At 40.9% G+C, this 12392-nt stretch overlaps 1 protein-coding gene across 1 annotated transcript in view; it reads left to right on the top strand.

The window, feature by feature from the left end:
* The window catches only part of LOC135465672 (uncharacterized), a 56939-nt gene that overhangs the window by 3153 nt on the left and 41394 nt on the right, over window positions 1–12392 (top strand). Inside the window, exons 3-15 of the mRNA XM_064742981.1 lie at window positions 2065–2098; window positions 2474–2558; window positions 4958–5052; window positions 6107–6334; window positions 7029–7124; window positions 7643–7779; window positions 7942–8152; window positions 8491–8748; window positions 9309–9460; window positions 9789–9984; window positions 10272–10447; window positions 10618–10795; window positions 11310–11510. Coding sequence (XP_064599051.1) covers window positions 2065–2098; window positions 2474–2558; window positions 4958–5052; window positions 6107–6334; window positions 7029–7124; window positions 7643–7779; window positions 7942–8152; window positions 8491–8748; window positions 9309–9460; window positions 9789–9984; window positions 10272–10447; window positions 10618–10795; window positions 11310–11510 — 2047 coding nt within the window. The remainder of the gene's footprint in view (window positions 1–2064; window positions 2099–2473; window positions 2559–4957; window positions 5053–6106; window positions 6335–7028; window positions 7125–7642; window positions 7780–7941; window positions 8153–8490; window positions 8749–9308; window positions 9461–9788; window positions 9985–10271; window positions 10448–10617; window positions 10796–11309; window positions 11511–12392) is intronic.

Below are 12392 nucleotides of genomic sequence, written 5' to 3'. Positions count from 1 at the left end.
ACAAACCCCAGTCTATCAGATCTAACCGTTATAGACTTATAAGCCACCGATCCGATATATAATATAGACAGATGGTATGTACGACATGCCTGGTGTATATTTCGTGACCATTCTTAAGTTATGTATTTATCTATTTATTCGATTGATGTTTTACACCGCGACAAAGTAAATTTCACTGACGACAGTATAGTACATTTTTATGTCAATTAAACAAACCATATATGATAACTGATATGGCAGCTTTTTCACTCGGGGACGTTAGCGCAAGACAAAGGTAAAGACGTACATAAAGAAAGATTACAGACCTTGTCTCTGTGTAATATAAGTTACCCGCTTATTCTTGTTCCAAATGGGCTTCAGTAACACCAGACTGGATCTTGTCAAGTCGACCTACACATGTAACACCTCCCATCTAGTTACTCACACTGTGTAATGACCCACGCCTCATGGCAACACACTGAATGAAGCTGAATATTACACCTGTTCATTATTTGTCATCCCCATTACAACCACGTGTATATAAGCACACGGCAACTGTGTCAGTCCAGATTAAATGTAGAATGGCAGTTGAATCAGTTAACATGAAAGTATACCAGGTTATGAACCAATGTCTATGGTTACGCTTGACAGTAACTGGTCGTCTTTCCGTGACACATGCCAAATGCCAAGGTGAGGAAACCAAACCAAAATCCAAAACTACATATGGCAGACAAACCACATATCGGATGACCAGTCCACTTTTTGGTGGTTGGTGCCATGTACTGCACTCTGATTGAAAGTAGAGTAATTTATAAAGACATATCTCATTTTTGGATGACCGACCTCTGAGATATATTAACCAGGGTTCACACAGATATTCAAAACTAAACATCGTGACTTGTCTTGACCAAATCTGACAATAATTAATGATCTCTTTCATACGAAATGTCAAAATCTGGAGAACAACATATTGCTCTATTAAATGCATGGTGTATAGCTTAAATGCTTGACCACTGGACTAAAATAATAAAGAAATAATTTTCTTCATGCGATGAATATGCCATAATGTTAACTTACGTACATCTGTTTAGGCTTACATATGGAGATGTTTAGAGAAAAGAAAATTCATGAACTTTTTTTTTTGACTGAAAAAATTTGTTCAATCTATGCATTGGGCCAATACCCAAAACGACGTTTAATATATGCGTCGAAACCAGTCGTCAACCAACATGAACGTCCCAGGTCAATAATCGCCTGGCCATTTCCCCAAACGACGTTTAACACAAACCACCAAAGAATTATTTAAGGGAGTATGTAAAGTACAAAATTAGGACGGGATCGTGCTAAGAGAAACACTCAACGATGGCTTTTAGTGATGTTGGAAAGAGGCAAGGAATGACAAAGAAGAACGAGTGAAATCACAAAGAATGACGAAGAAGAACGAGTGAAATCACAAGGAATGACAAAGAAGAACGAATGAAATCACAAGGAATGACAAAGAAGAAAGAGTGAAATCAGTTTTCAAAACATGTACCATGCTATATATGTTGTCGGCAATAAAATATGTGTCTCAGCTGCGTTTTGACTGGAACTTTTTATATATCCAACGTGGTGATCTGGTTCAACACGAGTACACTGCCCCTTGACCCGGGTTAAGTGGAATTAGACACGACCATGAAGCAGAGTGCCAAAGATTCTGGACGCACTGTCCATATTTACTCACAATATAATTATAGTTATTGTAAAACTGTTTGATGGCGTAACCTTGGTACACCATTTTTGGAGTAATAACTTGTGATGTTGATTGAAATCGTCTCATAACACACAGTTTCTAACAAATGCTATAAGGCAAGATATATACACACCATACACTCGACTCTTTGGTGTATCAAAACTGAACCTATACCTCTTATCGTAAACACTGAAAATCCGTTTTTGTTTTATTTTTTTTTTCACGCGAGCCCCGATTGAGCGTCCATGCATTAGATCAGAACACAACATGTCGTTTCCTTTGTCACGCCCACAGATATTAACTTGAGCTGTAGATTGTAATGTTGTGTAATGCTCTCTAATGTTGCATTTCAGATCGCCCAAAGCAATAACTTGATATGCCCCGAAGGTAAGAAAATCACGAATCCTTTCACGTAAGAGAGGGTCAGAGAGGGTCTGCATACAGGTCAAAAATATTTATTAGAAACTGTGCTTGCTGTTCATAAATTGTTCGTCACTCTCGTGAACACTTTCCCCTAGAACAGCAGAAAAAAAATGTAATGTGATGATGTTTCCCTCTTCTTTGTATGATTTCAATGTAGAGAGCACCATTTTATGGAATTATCTTCTGCGAGTTATTAAAAGACAAGAAATATTAATCTGTTGGTGTACAACTTATTGTTTTTCTTCGTTTCTGAATTTCATGTTCAAAGGAAATGCAATATATTGCTGTAAAAATGTCATGGGTGATGAGTTGTAATGTTGTGAATTTGTGTCCCTACAGGCTGGTACAAACACCCTAGCGGGAAATGTTTCCTCGTAATCAGTGAATCCGTCCCCTGGGAGGTGGCCAACACCACATGTTATCGGTAAGAACAGGCAATCTCCATTACAATTTAGTCTGCTTACATTGTGTGTTGATTGTTGTCTAACGACGTGCTGAAGAATTGTTCACATATATGACTGCGGCCAGGTTTATGGGTGAAGGAAACGGGAGTGCCGGAGATAAACTTCCGACCTTCGCCACGTTGATACCTGACAAACCTCTTGAGAGGTAAACTACCGACCTTCGCCACGTTGATGCCTGACAAACCTCTTGAGAGGTAAACTACCGACCTTCACCAGGTACCTGAGAAACCTCTTGAGAGGTAAACTATCGACCTTCGCCACGTTGATACCTGACAAACCTCTTGAGAGGTAAACTATAGACCTACGCAAGGTACCGGACAAACCTCTTGAGAGGTAAACTACCGACCTTCGCCAGGTACCTGACAAACCTCTTGAGAGGTAAACTATAGACCTTCGCCAGGTACCTGACAAACCTCTTGAGAGGTAAACTACCGACCTTCGCCAGGTACCTGACAAACCTCTTGAGAGGTAAACTACCGACCTTCGCCAGGTACCTGACAAACCTCTTGACTTAAAACCGCTGCTGAAACAACTAGAGGTGGATTAGAACACGCGACAAGCTGATTACAAGATACCTATGATTACTTATACTGACGGACAGTCTATGTTTGCATATGTCGCTTGTACGTGTGTAGAAGAATGTGTTGGAGGGCCCACTTCCATTGATAAACTTGTTATCAGTCTACATCAGCAGTCCATTTACACGGACCGCCAACATCAGTCGATATCACCACAGCCATATTGCACTCTCTAGGTGCATGTCCGCTACAAGCCTCCTTCAGTTATTGAATATCTGACATCACTGTGTCTTATGTGAAGCCGTCAAGGCGTTATACAACTGTCCCTCGACTCGCTCCTCTTGAAGACCAACCGGCATCTACTCATAAATCAATATAGCGACCAAATGTTAGTTGTGCATGTGGTTGTATAAACACGTTTGGTGCATCAAGATTATACGGGTGGCAGTATGGTTGGTAATGAGAGCGTATAACGTTCTAAGACGATGGCTTTGTCTGTGACAGCCTCATTGACCCGGAGAACAAGATCGTTGACAGACAGGAATCTGGGCACAGCTGATGTGATCGTCCACAGTGGCTCACACACATGATGGTCCCAAAGAAGGACGACTGCCGTCACACACACGTCTGTTTAGGAGCATCCATTGTTACTAGAATCATGTTATGGTTCATGCCCAATATTGTTGTCTGTCTTGACCATTGGATCGAAGCCGTCACTGTGGTTATTCTACACAGCCTTTCCATCACAAATTACGTCAAATTAGCGGCTGCTCGATCAGCCACGAACATGTCACCTTGATGAGATTGCATTGATTTCCGTAATGCACGGACGGCTTATCGCTGGTTAACGCCATTGTATCCTCAGCTAGAAACAGATTCCAGTTTCAACATTATTTATATGGCAGGCTTAATGGCTGTTCACAACTTCTTCATGTAAAAAACTAGCGTTAATATTATAGTGTCAGTGTGTAGGCCAACATGCAATTCTTAACTTTAATGTCAATAAAGTTGCTCAAACATAACAGCACATGCAGACTTTAGTAGTGTTAAGTACTGCAAGACGTGTTTCTGGAGCAAATCTGGTGATGTTAAATACTGCAAAACCGGTTCATGGAAGTGTTAAATACTGCAAATCTGGTCCCTTGAGCCAAACTGATAGTGTTAAATACTACAAAACTTGTTCCTGAGCCAACCTGGTCATGTTAAATGCTGCAAAAGTGTTTCCTGGAAGTGTTTAATACTGCAAAACTGGTTCCTGGAGCCAACCTGGTCATTAAATACTGCAAAACTGGTTCCTGGAAGTGTTAAATACTGCAAAACCGGTTTCTGGAGGCAATCGTAGTGTGAAATACTGCCACATCGGTTCCTGGAAGTACTTGTATTATACTAGTTATATCATATATAGGGGTAGAAAGCTTTTCATGAGTTTGAGTATCAATATATCCACATACTTCTCAGCCGTACACCGTCAATCAGCATGTGATTATGACAACTGCACTGTTCATGTACATGTATTTCGTATTTTACCAGACTATAGTGTATTCTGACTGGATATACCTGGAATGTTGAAATGTTCTGCCTGATATCATTGCCTACACGGAGTGTATATGACTGGACTGAATGACCGTAGGTTATACATGGTACAATCCTTATATATCACATCGATATTTTTCTGTGTGAGGTGGTTTTAATGGCTCTGTCGGGAAATATATCTACTTCTAAACTGGTATTATGAATCTGTAATGTTCTTCTTCGGTTGACAGGGTTAGAGATGATTCTGATGCTCATAATGACACAGATCTTATTAGCACCTAACATCTGTTATATGTGTTTGTGTTTAGCAATGGCGGGAAGCTGGTGGAGCCTGCACCGTACGGACAGAATAACTACATCGGAGGACTGGCCGCAACCGCCTCCATCAGGCAATTCTGGATTGGTAATTATATTTTTTAGTACATGTACAGGATAATCAGTTTAATTCTTCATCCTGACCCAAACTAGCTGCAGGAAAACTATGTATACATGCCATCTCAGGTGATAAGATGTCACGTCAGTTTGGGATGTGGTGGGGAGGTTAGGACACGATCGTGGTGCGGGCTCAATCCAAAGGGAAAGAGCATTAGTGGATCCCCTAATCTCACTTGTAATATAGTCCAGTATCTAGACCGTTGTTATCTGCTCTGTTCTGGAGACAATACGTGGTCAACAACGCAGCGCTCTAGGGCCGTTTGCAGTCTAACATTTGCTGAAGACAAACTGTCACATTACATTAAATGATAATGGCGAGCTTCCCCTCGTGTGACATGTAAATGTGTATATCATTAAGAAGATAGGCATATGTTCCTACATGTAATGCGACTAGTGGGAAGGTTCATAAGGAGCTTATGGTGAGGTCGGTGGAATACACGCGGGTTTCTTCCACCTGTGAAATTAACTGACCACGCCTTCGTAGGCCTATTAGTGAAAACCTTTTGAGCGTGAGCTTAAAGCAGATATGTCCCTTATGAACAGGTCCAGAGACACATACCGGTAGAGTACATATATACAGAAACTTGAAAGTAATCAACATCAACAACTTTTAATAAAGTTGAGCTCTGAATTAACACAGGGCATTGTATGAAATATATGGATCGCGTCTGTGGAATTAACCTTATGAGTAGAAAAAAGCTTGATGTTATAGGCCTATTAGGCCTACGCCTATATATAACGTATAGAGTTAAAAGTGAAAGTCTGAGGGTTTTAGCTACATTGTATCAATACGGTATTCTACTGGCGTATCCACTATTTAAGTGTACTTCTGGCTAGAGTTAATGCACAGCTAACCAATATAGCCATGAAAAATTATGGATCATCGTTGCAGTACGGGTACCAATTAATTTAACCAAAAAAGAAAAACAAGGGAAGGACAGTCCGTAATTGTTGTTGAAACACGAACAACTGATTACGATTTCTAATTGAAAGGTGCTACAGTAATATTTTTATCTTTCTAGGATATAACAGACGGGGCTTCGCGCCTGTCACGGGCAGCTCGGTGGATGGGCAATGGAGTGACGGAAGGCCGGAAATGGCCTACTTCGGTCATTGGGGTTACGGTAACCCGGATGTGACGGCCGGCGAGTGCGTGTACGCGGAGTGGACGACATCTCGCACTCTCTGGTACTTCGACCAGTGCTCCCTTCCAAAACCGTATGCCTGTGAAATTTCGGCGTGTCCACAAGGTAAATATAATAAGTTACAACGTTTAAAATATGTCTGTATGTGAACAGTTGTCCCTTTGAACTGAAATGGAAAGTATCCAAATTAAATGATAATCGTGTTCGTCTATATGCCATATGTTCCCATGGAAACTCGATCTCGCAGACAGGGCAGTATTATTCGGATCCCAGATCTCACTATCCGTATGCCTGTACCAATGTCTGACATGAACATATGTACCATTTTGAATTTGCTTGCTGAAATTAGTTAGAATTAGAATTCAAACCTCGCAGCCGATCATTTGGCCTGTAGAAAAAAAAAACAACATTTTTATGGGGGGTGGAGGTGGGTCAGCTCCCTCACTTTAATTTCAGCCCCCCCCCCCCCACCCCACATACACACCTCCTCCCGTTTCTGCCGCTTGTGATATAACTTGTGTTATAACACTTAATTTGTATGAATGTCAGAATTTTAAAGTATCATAGCATACTGAGTCGATCAAAATGAATAAATGTAAGCTGCAGGATATACATGTAGTTTCTTTTGTTTTTGTGCTGAGTAATTAGTAGTGGGCACGTACATGAACATTACCTTACAATTACAGGAAATGTTAATTACTGTTTAAGCTGTTCTGATATGCTTATGTACAATGATAGCTTGCTGCGTTGTTGTTAATTGTCATGTATTACTGTGTTTAATATTTTATTTTTATTACAGGCAATTTCCAGTGTGTTCTGTCAGGTCGCTGCATTTCTACAGATGATGTGTGTAATGGAGTTGATAATTGTGGAGATGGTTCTGATGAAGCAAACTGTAAGTAGGCCTAAGTACCTTAGGAGGAGAACAAATAGATAAATAGATTAGCTACTGAGTCGGTTACAGTTTCATTCGTGTTTGCTTTATGTCAAGATGTTCATCAGTGACCTGTCACAGTTTGTTGGCTTTTTTCAAGCTTTTCCTCGTTTCTTCAACCCATAATATTGAATGCTGTCGTATCTGTGAAATAGTATTATTTAGGAGGCTACAGCTGGAAACATTAATGATTTTGAATGAATAAATAAATCATATTACGTAGTTAGAGTGATGCTAATGCATGGTGAACCCTTAGTGCTTTAAGAAAAAATACCTGCAATGTAAATAATCGTTCATATCGCTGGACTTGGATAAAAACGCCATCCTTTCACTTATTTATTGGCTAAATTATTTTATTCAGACAATGCTAAATAATAAAATAGGGCTCCAGAACCTGTATTTTAAGTCAGAGTGTTACAGTGTTAGACTGATTGCCTGTGTGCTGGGATTGTGTTACCCTAACTATGTGTATTTGACAGGTGGTCAGGACTGTAGCTATGTAGTGGAGGACACAGGTGTGGACATAGAGTCTCCCAAATTCCCTAACCAGTATGACAACAGCAGAACCTGTCAGTGGACTCTGGTGGGACCGGTGGGATCCAGGATAGAACTCAAGGTACCTTCTCTCATATAGCTTGGAGTCTTGCATGCTGGCTTATTGCCTTACTAGGTGAGAAAGCTGTGGAGTAGTCAGACAGTTTATCTGTCATATAACATCATTCACAAACATAGGACCAGGTTTCTGTTTCTGTGCTGACAGGTCAATGACTTGTTTCAGTTCTCCAGCTTCAACACAGAGGAAGATGTGGATGTGGTGGAGATTCGTGTGGGGGGCCAAACTTTGTCCACGACCTCACGCTTAGCCCTCCTGTCTGGCAGGAATGTGGACACATCACAGACATTTGTCAGTTCTAACAACCTCATGATCATTCGTTTTAAAACTGACGAGTCTGTTTCTGCTCCAGGTTTTTCGGCCACCTGGTCAACAAGTAAGCTAATGAGTTAGATCAGCCATACTTATGGTGAATGGGTTTTACTGAAATATGTGCTGTCTTTTTATTTAACTCACAGTTTATGTTGAAGACTTTGTGGACACTTTGTGTAAAAAAAATACCTGCCCTAATGTCTCTTACTTTAGTCTGTCAGTTGCAGTGGGTAATTCATATATCAGCAAGTTTACAGTCCTGCTAATAGATCCAAAGCAGAGTAATATATGCATATCTTTGTATGACTATCAGTAAGTTTCACATAATACCTACGTACACTTGGCCTTTTATTTTTGGACTATTTTTTTTTTAATGTGAACTATGTGTATGTGGTTCTCCAGGCTTCACCTGTGGTATGATGAAGCTGGCTGGCCACAAAGCCTCTAACTTCCCTCGTGGTGTACAGCAGACCCTGTCCCTCGATACCACTCAGGGGGTGTCTTACTGTGAGTCACTGTGTCTGAACCAGGCCTGTGCACTGTTCACGTACCAGCCTTCCAGCAGACGCTGCACTCTGGCAGACCAACTCACCATGCCCATTGAGGACATCAGTTATGATGTATATGTCAAGCGGTGCCCCGGCCAGATTGGGGATGAGCGTAAGTCTTGTCCCTCTGCCCTTGTCAAATGACGCATATATGTACACATGGGCATATCTAACTCCTGATACATTTACACATACCATAAACCATAAATAATAATAATATTATAATAACAATGCCTTTATTCCAGACATATATAACTTAGTATCCATAGAATAAAGGTTACATCTGTTTTAGTACACAACAGTTAAAATGTTACCCCTGCATAAAACAAACCCTTCTGTATAGAGCAAAAGCACGTGTTAAACAGTGAATGACTGGAATTGTGAAATAGTGGCAAATTAGTGGCAAATATGGCCCATGATGGTGCCAGTAACAAGCAAGTGTATACAGATGCATAGAAATCAAGTGGCCATATGTGATGTTATTACTCTGTCCATCTCATGACCATCTCTCAAGAAACAGTTATACATTCATGTGTGAGTATAGAGATGGCGTTAAATGATCGGCTGTAAATGACTTCAAATGAGTCAGTTCTTGGGTTCTCAGGAATGAATACTTAACATATTGCTATATTCAAGTATTATTCTCAGTTACCTGTAACTTTACAATTGCAGCTTTGTCTCAGCTACCTAACTCCGGAGGGGCATTAGTGGCTGTGTCCACGAGTCGTCAAGTCGGCACCCCTTTCTACCCCATACAGTTACCAGGTGGCCTTTGGGTCATCTATACCATTGAGGCAGAGTCTGAATTTGTCATCTCTGTGGAGGCAAGCCCCCTTTGTAACTTTACACTACTGTCATACATGCATGGCTCTGTCAGGTGAATTGGCACCAATCTGTCTCTGTATAGATGCAAAGAAAAACATTTCCTTATATTCAACCTAATGTCATACGTGTTCATGTTTTTTTACCTTGACACATCATTAAGCACAAAACTTAGCTGTCATGGTTTGATTGTGTAGTATTTAGTTGTTATTTTCACATATCCGGAAGCATTCATATGGTATTCCATACGCACATGTAGTGTTCCCAGCTGTGGCATTTCTTTGTGAGTAGAGTGTACAGAGTAAATAATTTTTCTGTTTTCCCCATCAGCTGTTGGACAATGATGTAGGTCCCCAGGATTATGTGATGATCTATGACGGAGATTCGGCAAGGGACCCACTGCTCGCTCGGTTTACAGCTGCATCTCTGAAACAGACAGTTATCTCCACCTCACGAATCATCCTTGTTCACATTCGCACGGAAACAGTCACCGCAGGAAGAGGATTTCTCTTATCCTACAGACAAGGTTTGAATAATACATGTTCATTTTCTTTGAAAAATTATTCCTCAGTATTAGGCGTGTCAAACATGCGTCTTACATTGCCTATTCTGAGTTTGATTTGAGCAGAGATACATGTACACATGTACTTAAACGTTCAGCTTTTGACCCTTTTATATGTGTTAATGAACTGCTGATACTAATTTGTGGGAGTTCCTGGAGTGATCTAGTTGTGTTTAAACCAGTAGTACAAGTCTTTTGGATTGTGTCCATATCATGACAATCCATTTACATACTGACCTCTATGATTGCAGGTTGTAACATGGTGTTGTATCAAGAGTCTGGAGTCATTGCAAGCCCAGGTTACAGCAGCCGCCCCTATCCTAGTCAGACCATCTGTACCTGGCACATCAGCAACCCCTTGCCACGCCCACTCAAGATGCAGTTCATCAGCCCTTTTGACATGGAAACTGACAAGGATTTTGTGCAGGTAAGTTAATGGTCTGATGTTAACTTGTCAATTTTTGTCTCTTTATGGACATACATGAATGATTGTTCTTTCTTCTTTTCATGCATATCTGAGGCAATACTTCACCCAGATACACATGAATTATAACTGACCACACCAGGTGTTATGTTATCATTTTGTGGTTTGCACAGGTGTTCCGTGGTGTTAGTGACCGTGGACAGGCTCAGCACCCAGGGCTAGGGTTCACAGGTCAGGTCCTCCCTAGTTCTGCCCTCACCACACAGACAGGACAGCAGGGGCAGTTCTATGTCAGGATGATCACAGGGGCCGTGGGAAACGGGGTCGGCTTCAGTGCCAGGTTCTCCTCAGGTAAGTTGGACGAGGTGTACTGACCTAATTCAGGAAATCAGACAGATGTAACAATTGTTTAATGTCCAATATGATGAAAATTCAGCTGGAAACTGTTCTGATGAACTGTATATAAAGAACCTGCTAGAAACTGCTATGCTAAACTGTATGTAAAGAATCTACTGGAAACTGGTGTGATAAACTGTATATGAAGAACCTGCTGGAACTGCTCTTATAAAGTGTGTATAAAGAACCTGCTGGAAACTGGTCTGATTAACTGTGTACAAATAACCTGCTGGAAATTGCTCTGATAAAACGTGTGTGAAGAAACTGCTGGAAACTGCTCTGATAAAGTGTGTATAAAGAACTAGCTGGAGACTGTGCTGATTAACTGCATATAACGATCCTGCTGGAAACTGTGCTGATAAAATGTATGTGAAGTCCTGCTGGGAAATGCCACATTGCATACACTGATAATAGGTGTGTTTTATGCTCTTAAAGAAGTATTGACCATTAATTTTGACTTGGTTTACAGATTGTCCCCAGATAGATACAGGATCTAAGAACATCCAGGTCTCCCCTGCTAATGGTGGTGCTGGGTTTGGTGTGGTGATTACAGTGCAGTGCTCTTCTGGCTCAGTGTTCACAGAGGCAAAGTACCGTGGTCAGCCCAGTGTGACCGTCACCTGTCTTCTGGGAGGCACCTGGGACTTGACTCCCTTTCCAGAGTGTGCCCGTAAGTTGATGTCCATTTTTCAGTCTACTTCTGGTTTTCATAAGTGACCATGATTGATTAGCCTGTAATGAAGTCATGGACCTTTCTATTCATTTTAATTTAAAATGAACATAAAGTCTGCCACTATTTATACATAGAAAAAGGGATATAGGACACAATTATCACAGAAAAATAAGTAAAAATTTCTATTAAGTTTTGAAAGCTGAGAAGACGAAGTTCAGTATTGAGGATATGGTATTGACGGACAATTTACCCCGAGTAGCCACGTTGTAGAAGCCCTTATAAACATAAGCTCTCGATTGTCAGTGTGGTTTCTTATAGTGGGTAAACAGATATTAATGCAATAAATTGGATTTTGCTCTTAATTTAAGTGTTAAACTGATGCATTTTGGACCAAAACTTGTATAAGCAGGGAACTGAGAGAACGGCTGCCCCGTGTAACAATGCGTACATGTTGGGCAGGAGACTGCAGTAATTTCTGAGGCTGAGAAAACTGCCTTGGGAGAGTCATTGCTTGAAGGAAAATATTGTGACTTTGCCTTATTTTTCCGTAGGAAAGTCAGATTTATTACGAAAATATGCAATCTGCACGAAAGAGTCTGTTATAAATGAGAAGGTCCTGCTATGTTCAGTAAATTCCTTGATGATGGTACAACCAGCTAGGCCACCATGCTGGTCAAAGTCGAGGACAAGCAGGGCTGCTAAAAAACGATGCTTGTGCCCAGACCAAGCGCCAGGTTAAAAGAAGCCTTAGCCCTTTGAAATCGGGACAGAAGTGATACTCTTTGGTTGGGAATTAGGTGTTTCTGTTTGTATTTTCTCATTGACATCTTGTTTAATACCGATGGTGTGGGAAAGCTCCTAGGTTTTGTGATGTAACTC

This window comes from Liolophura sinensis, chromosome 1, assembly GCF_032854445.1.
Source record: "Liolophura sinensis isolate JHLJ2023 chromosome 1, CUHK_Ljap_v2, whole genome shotgun sequence".
Lineage (NCBI taxonomy): Eukaryota > Metazoa > Mollusca > Polyplacophora > Chitonida > Chitonidae > Liolophura > Liolophura sinensis.
This window is presented reverse-complemented; position numbering and strand designations above follow the sequence as displayed.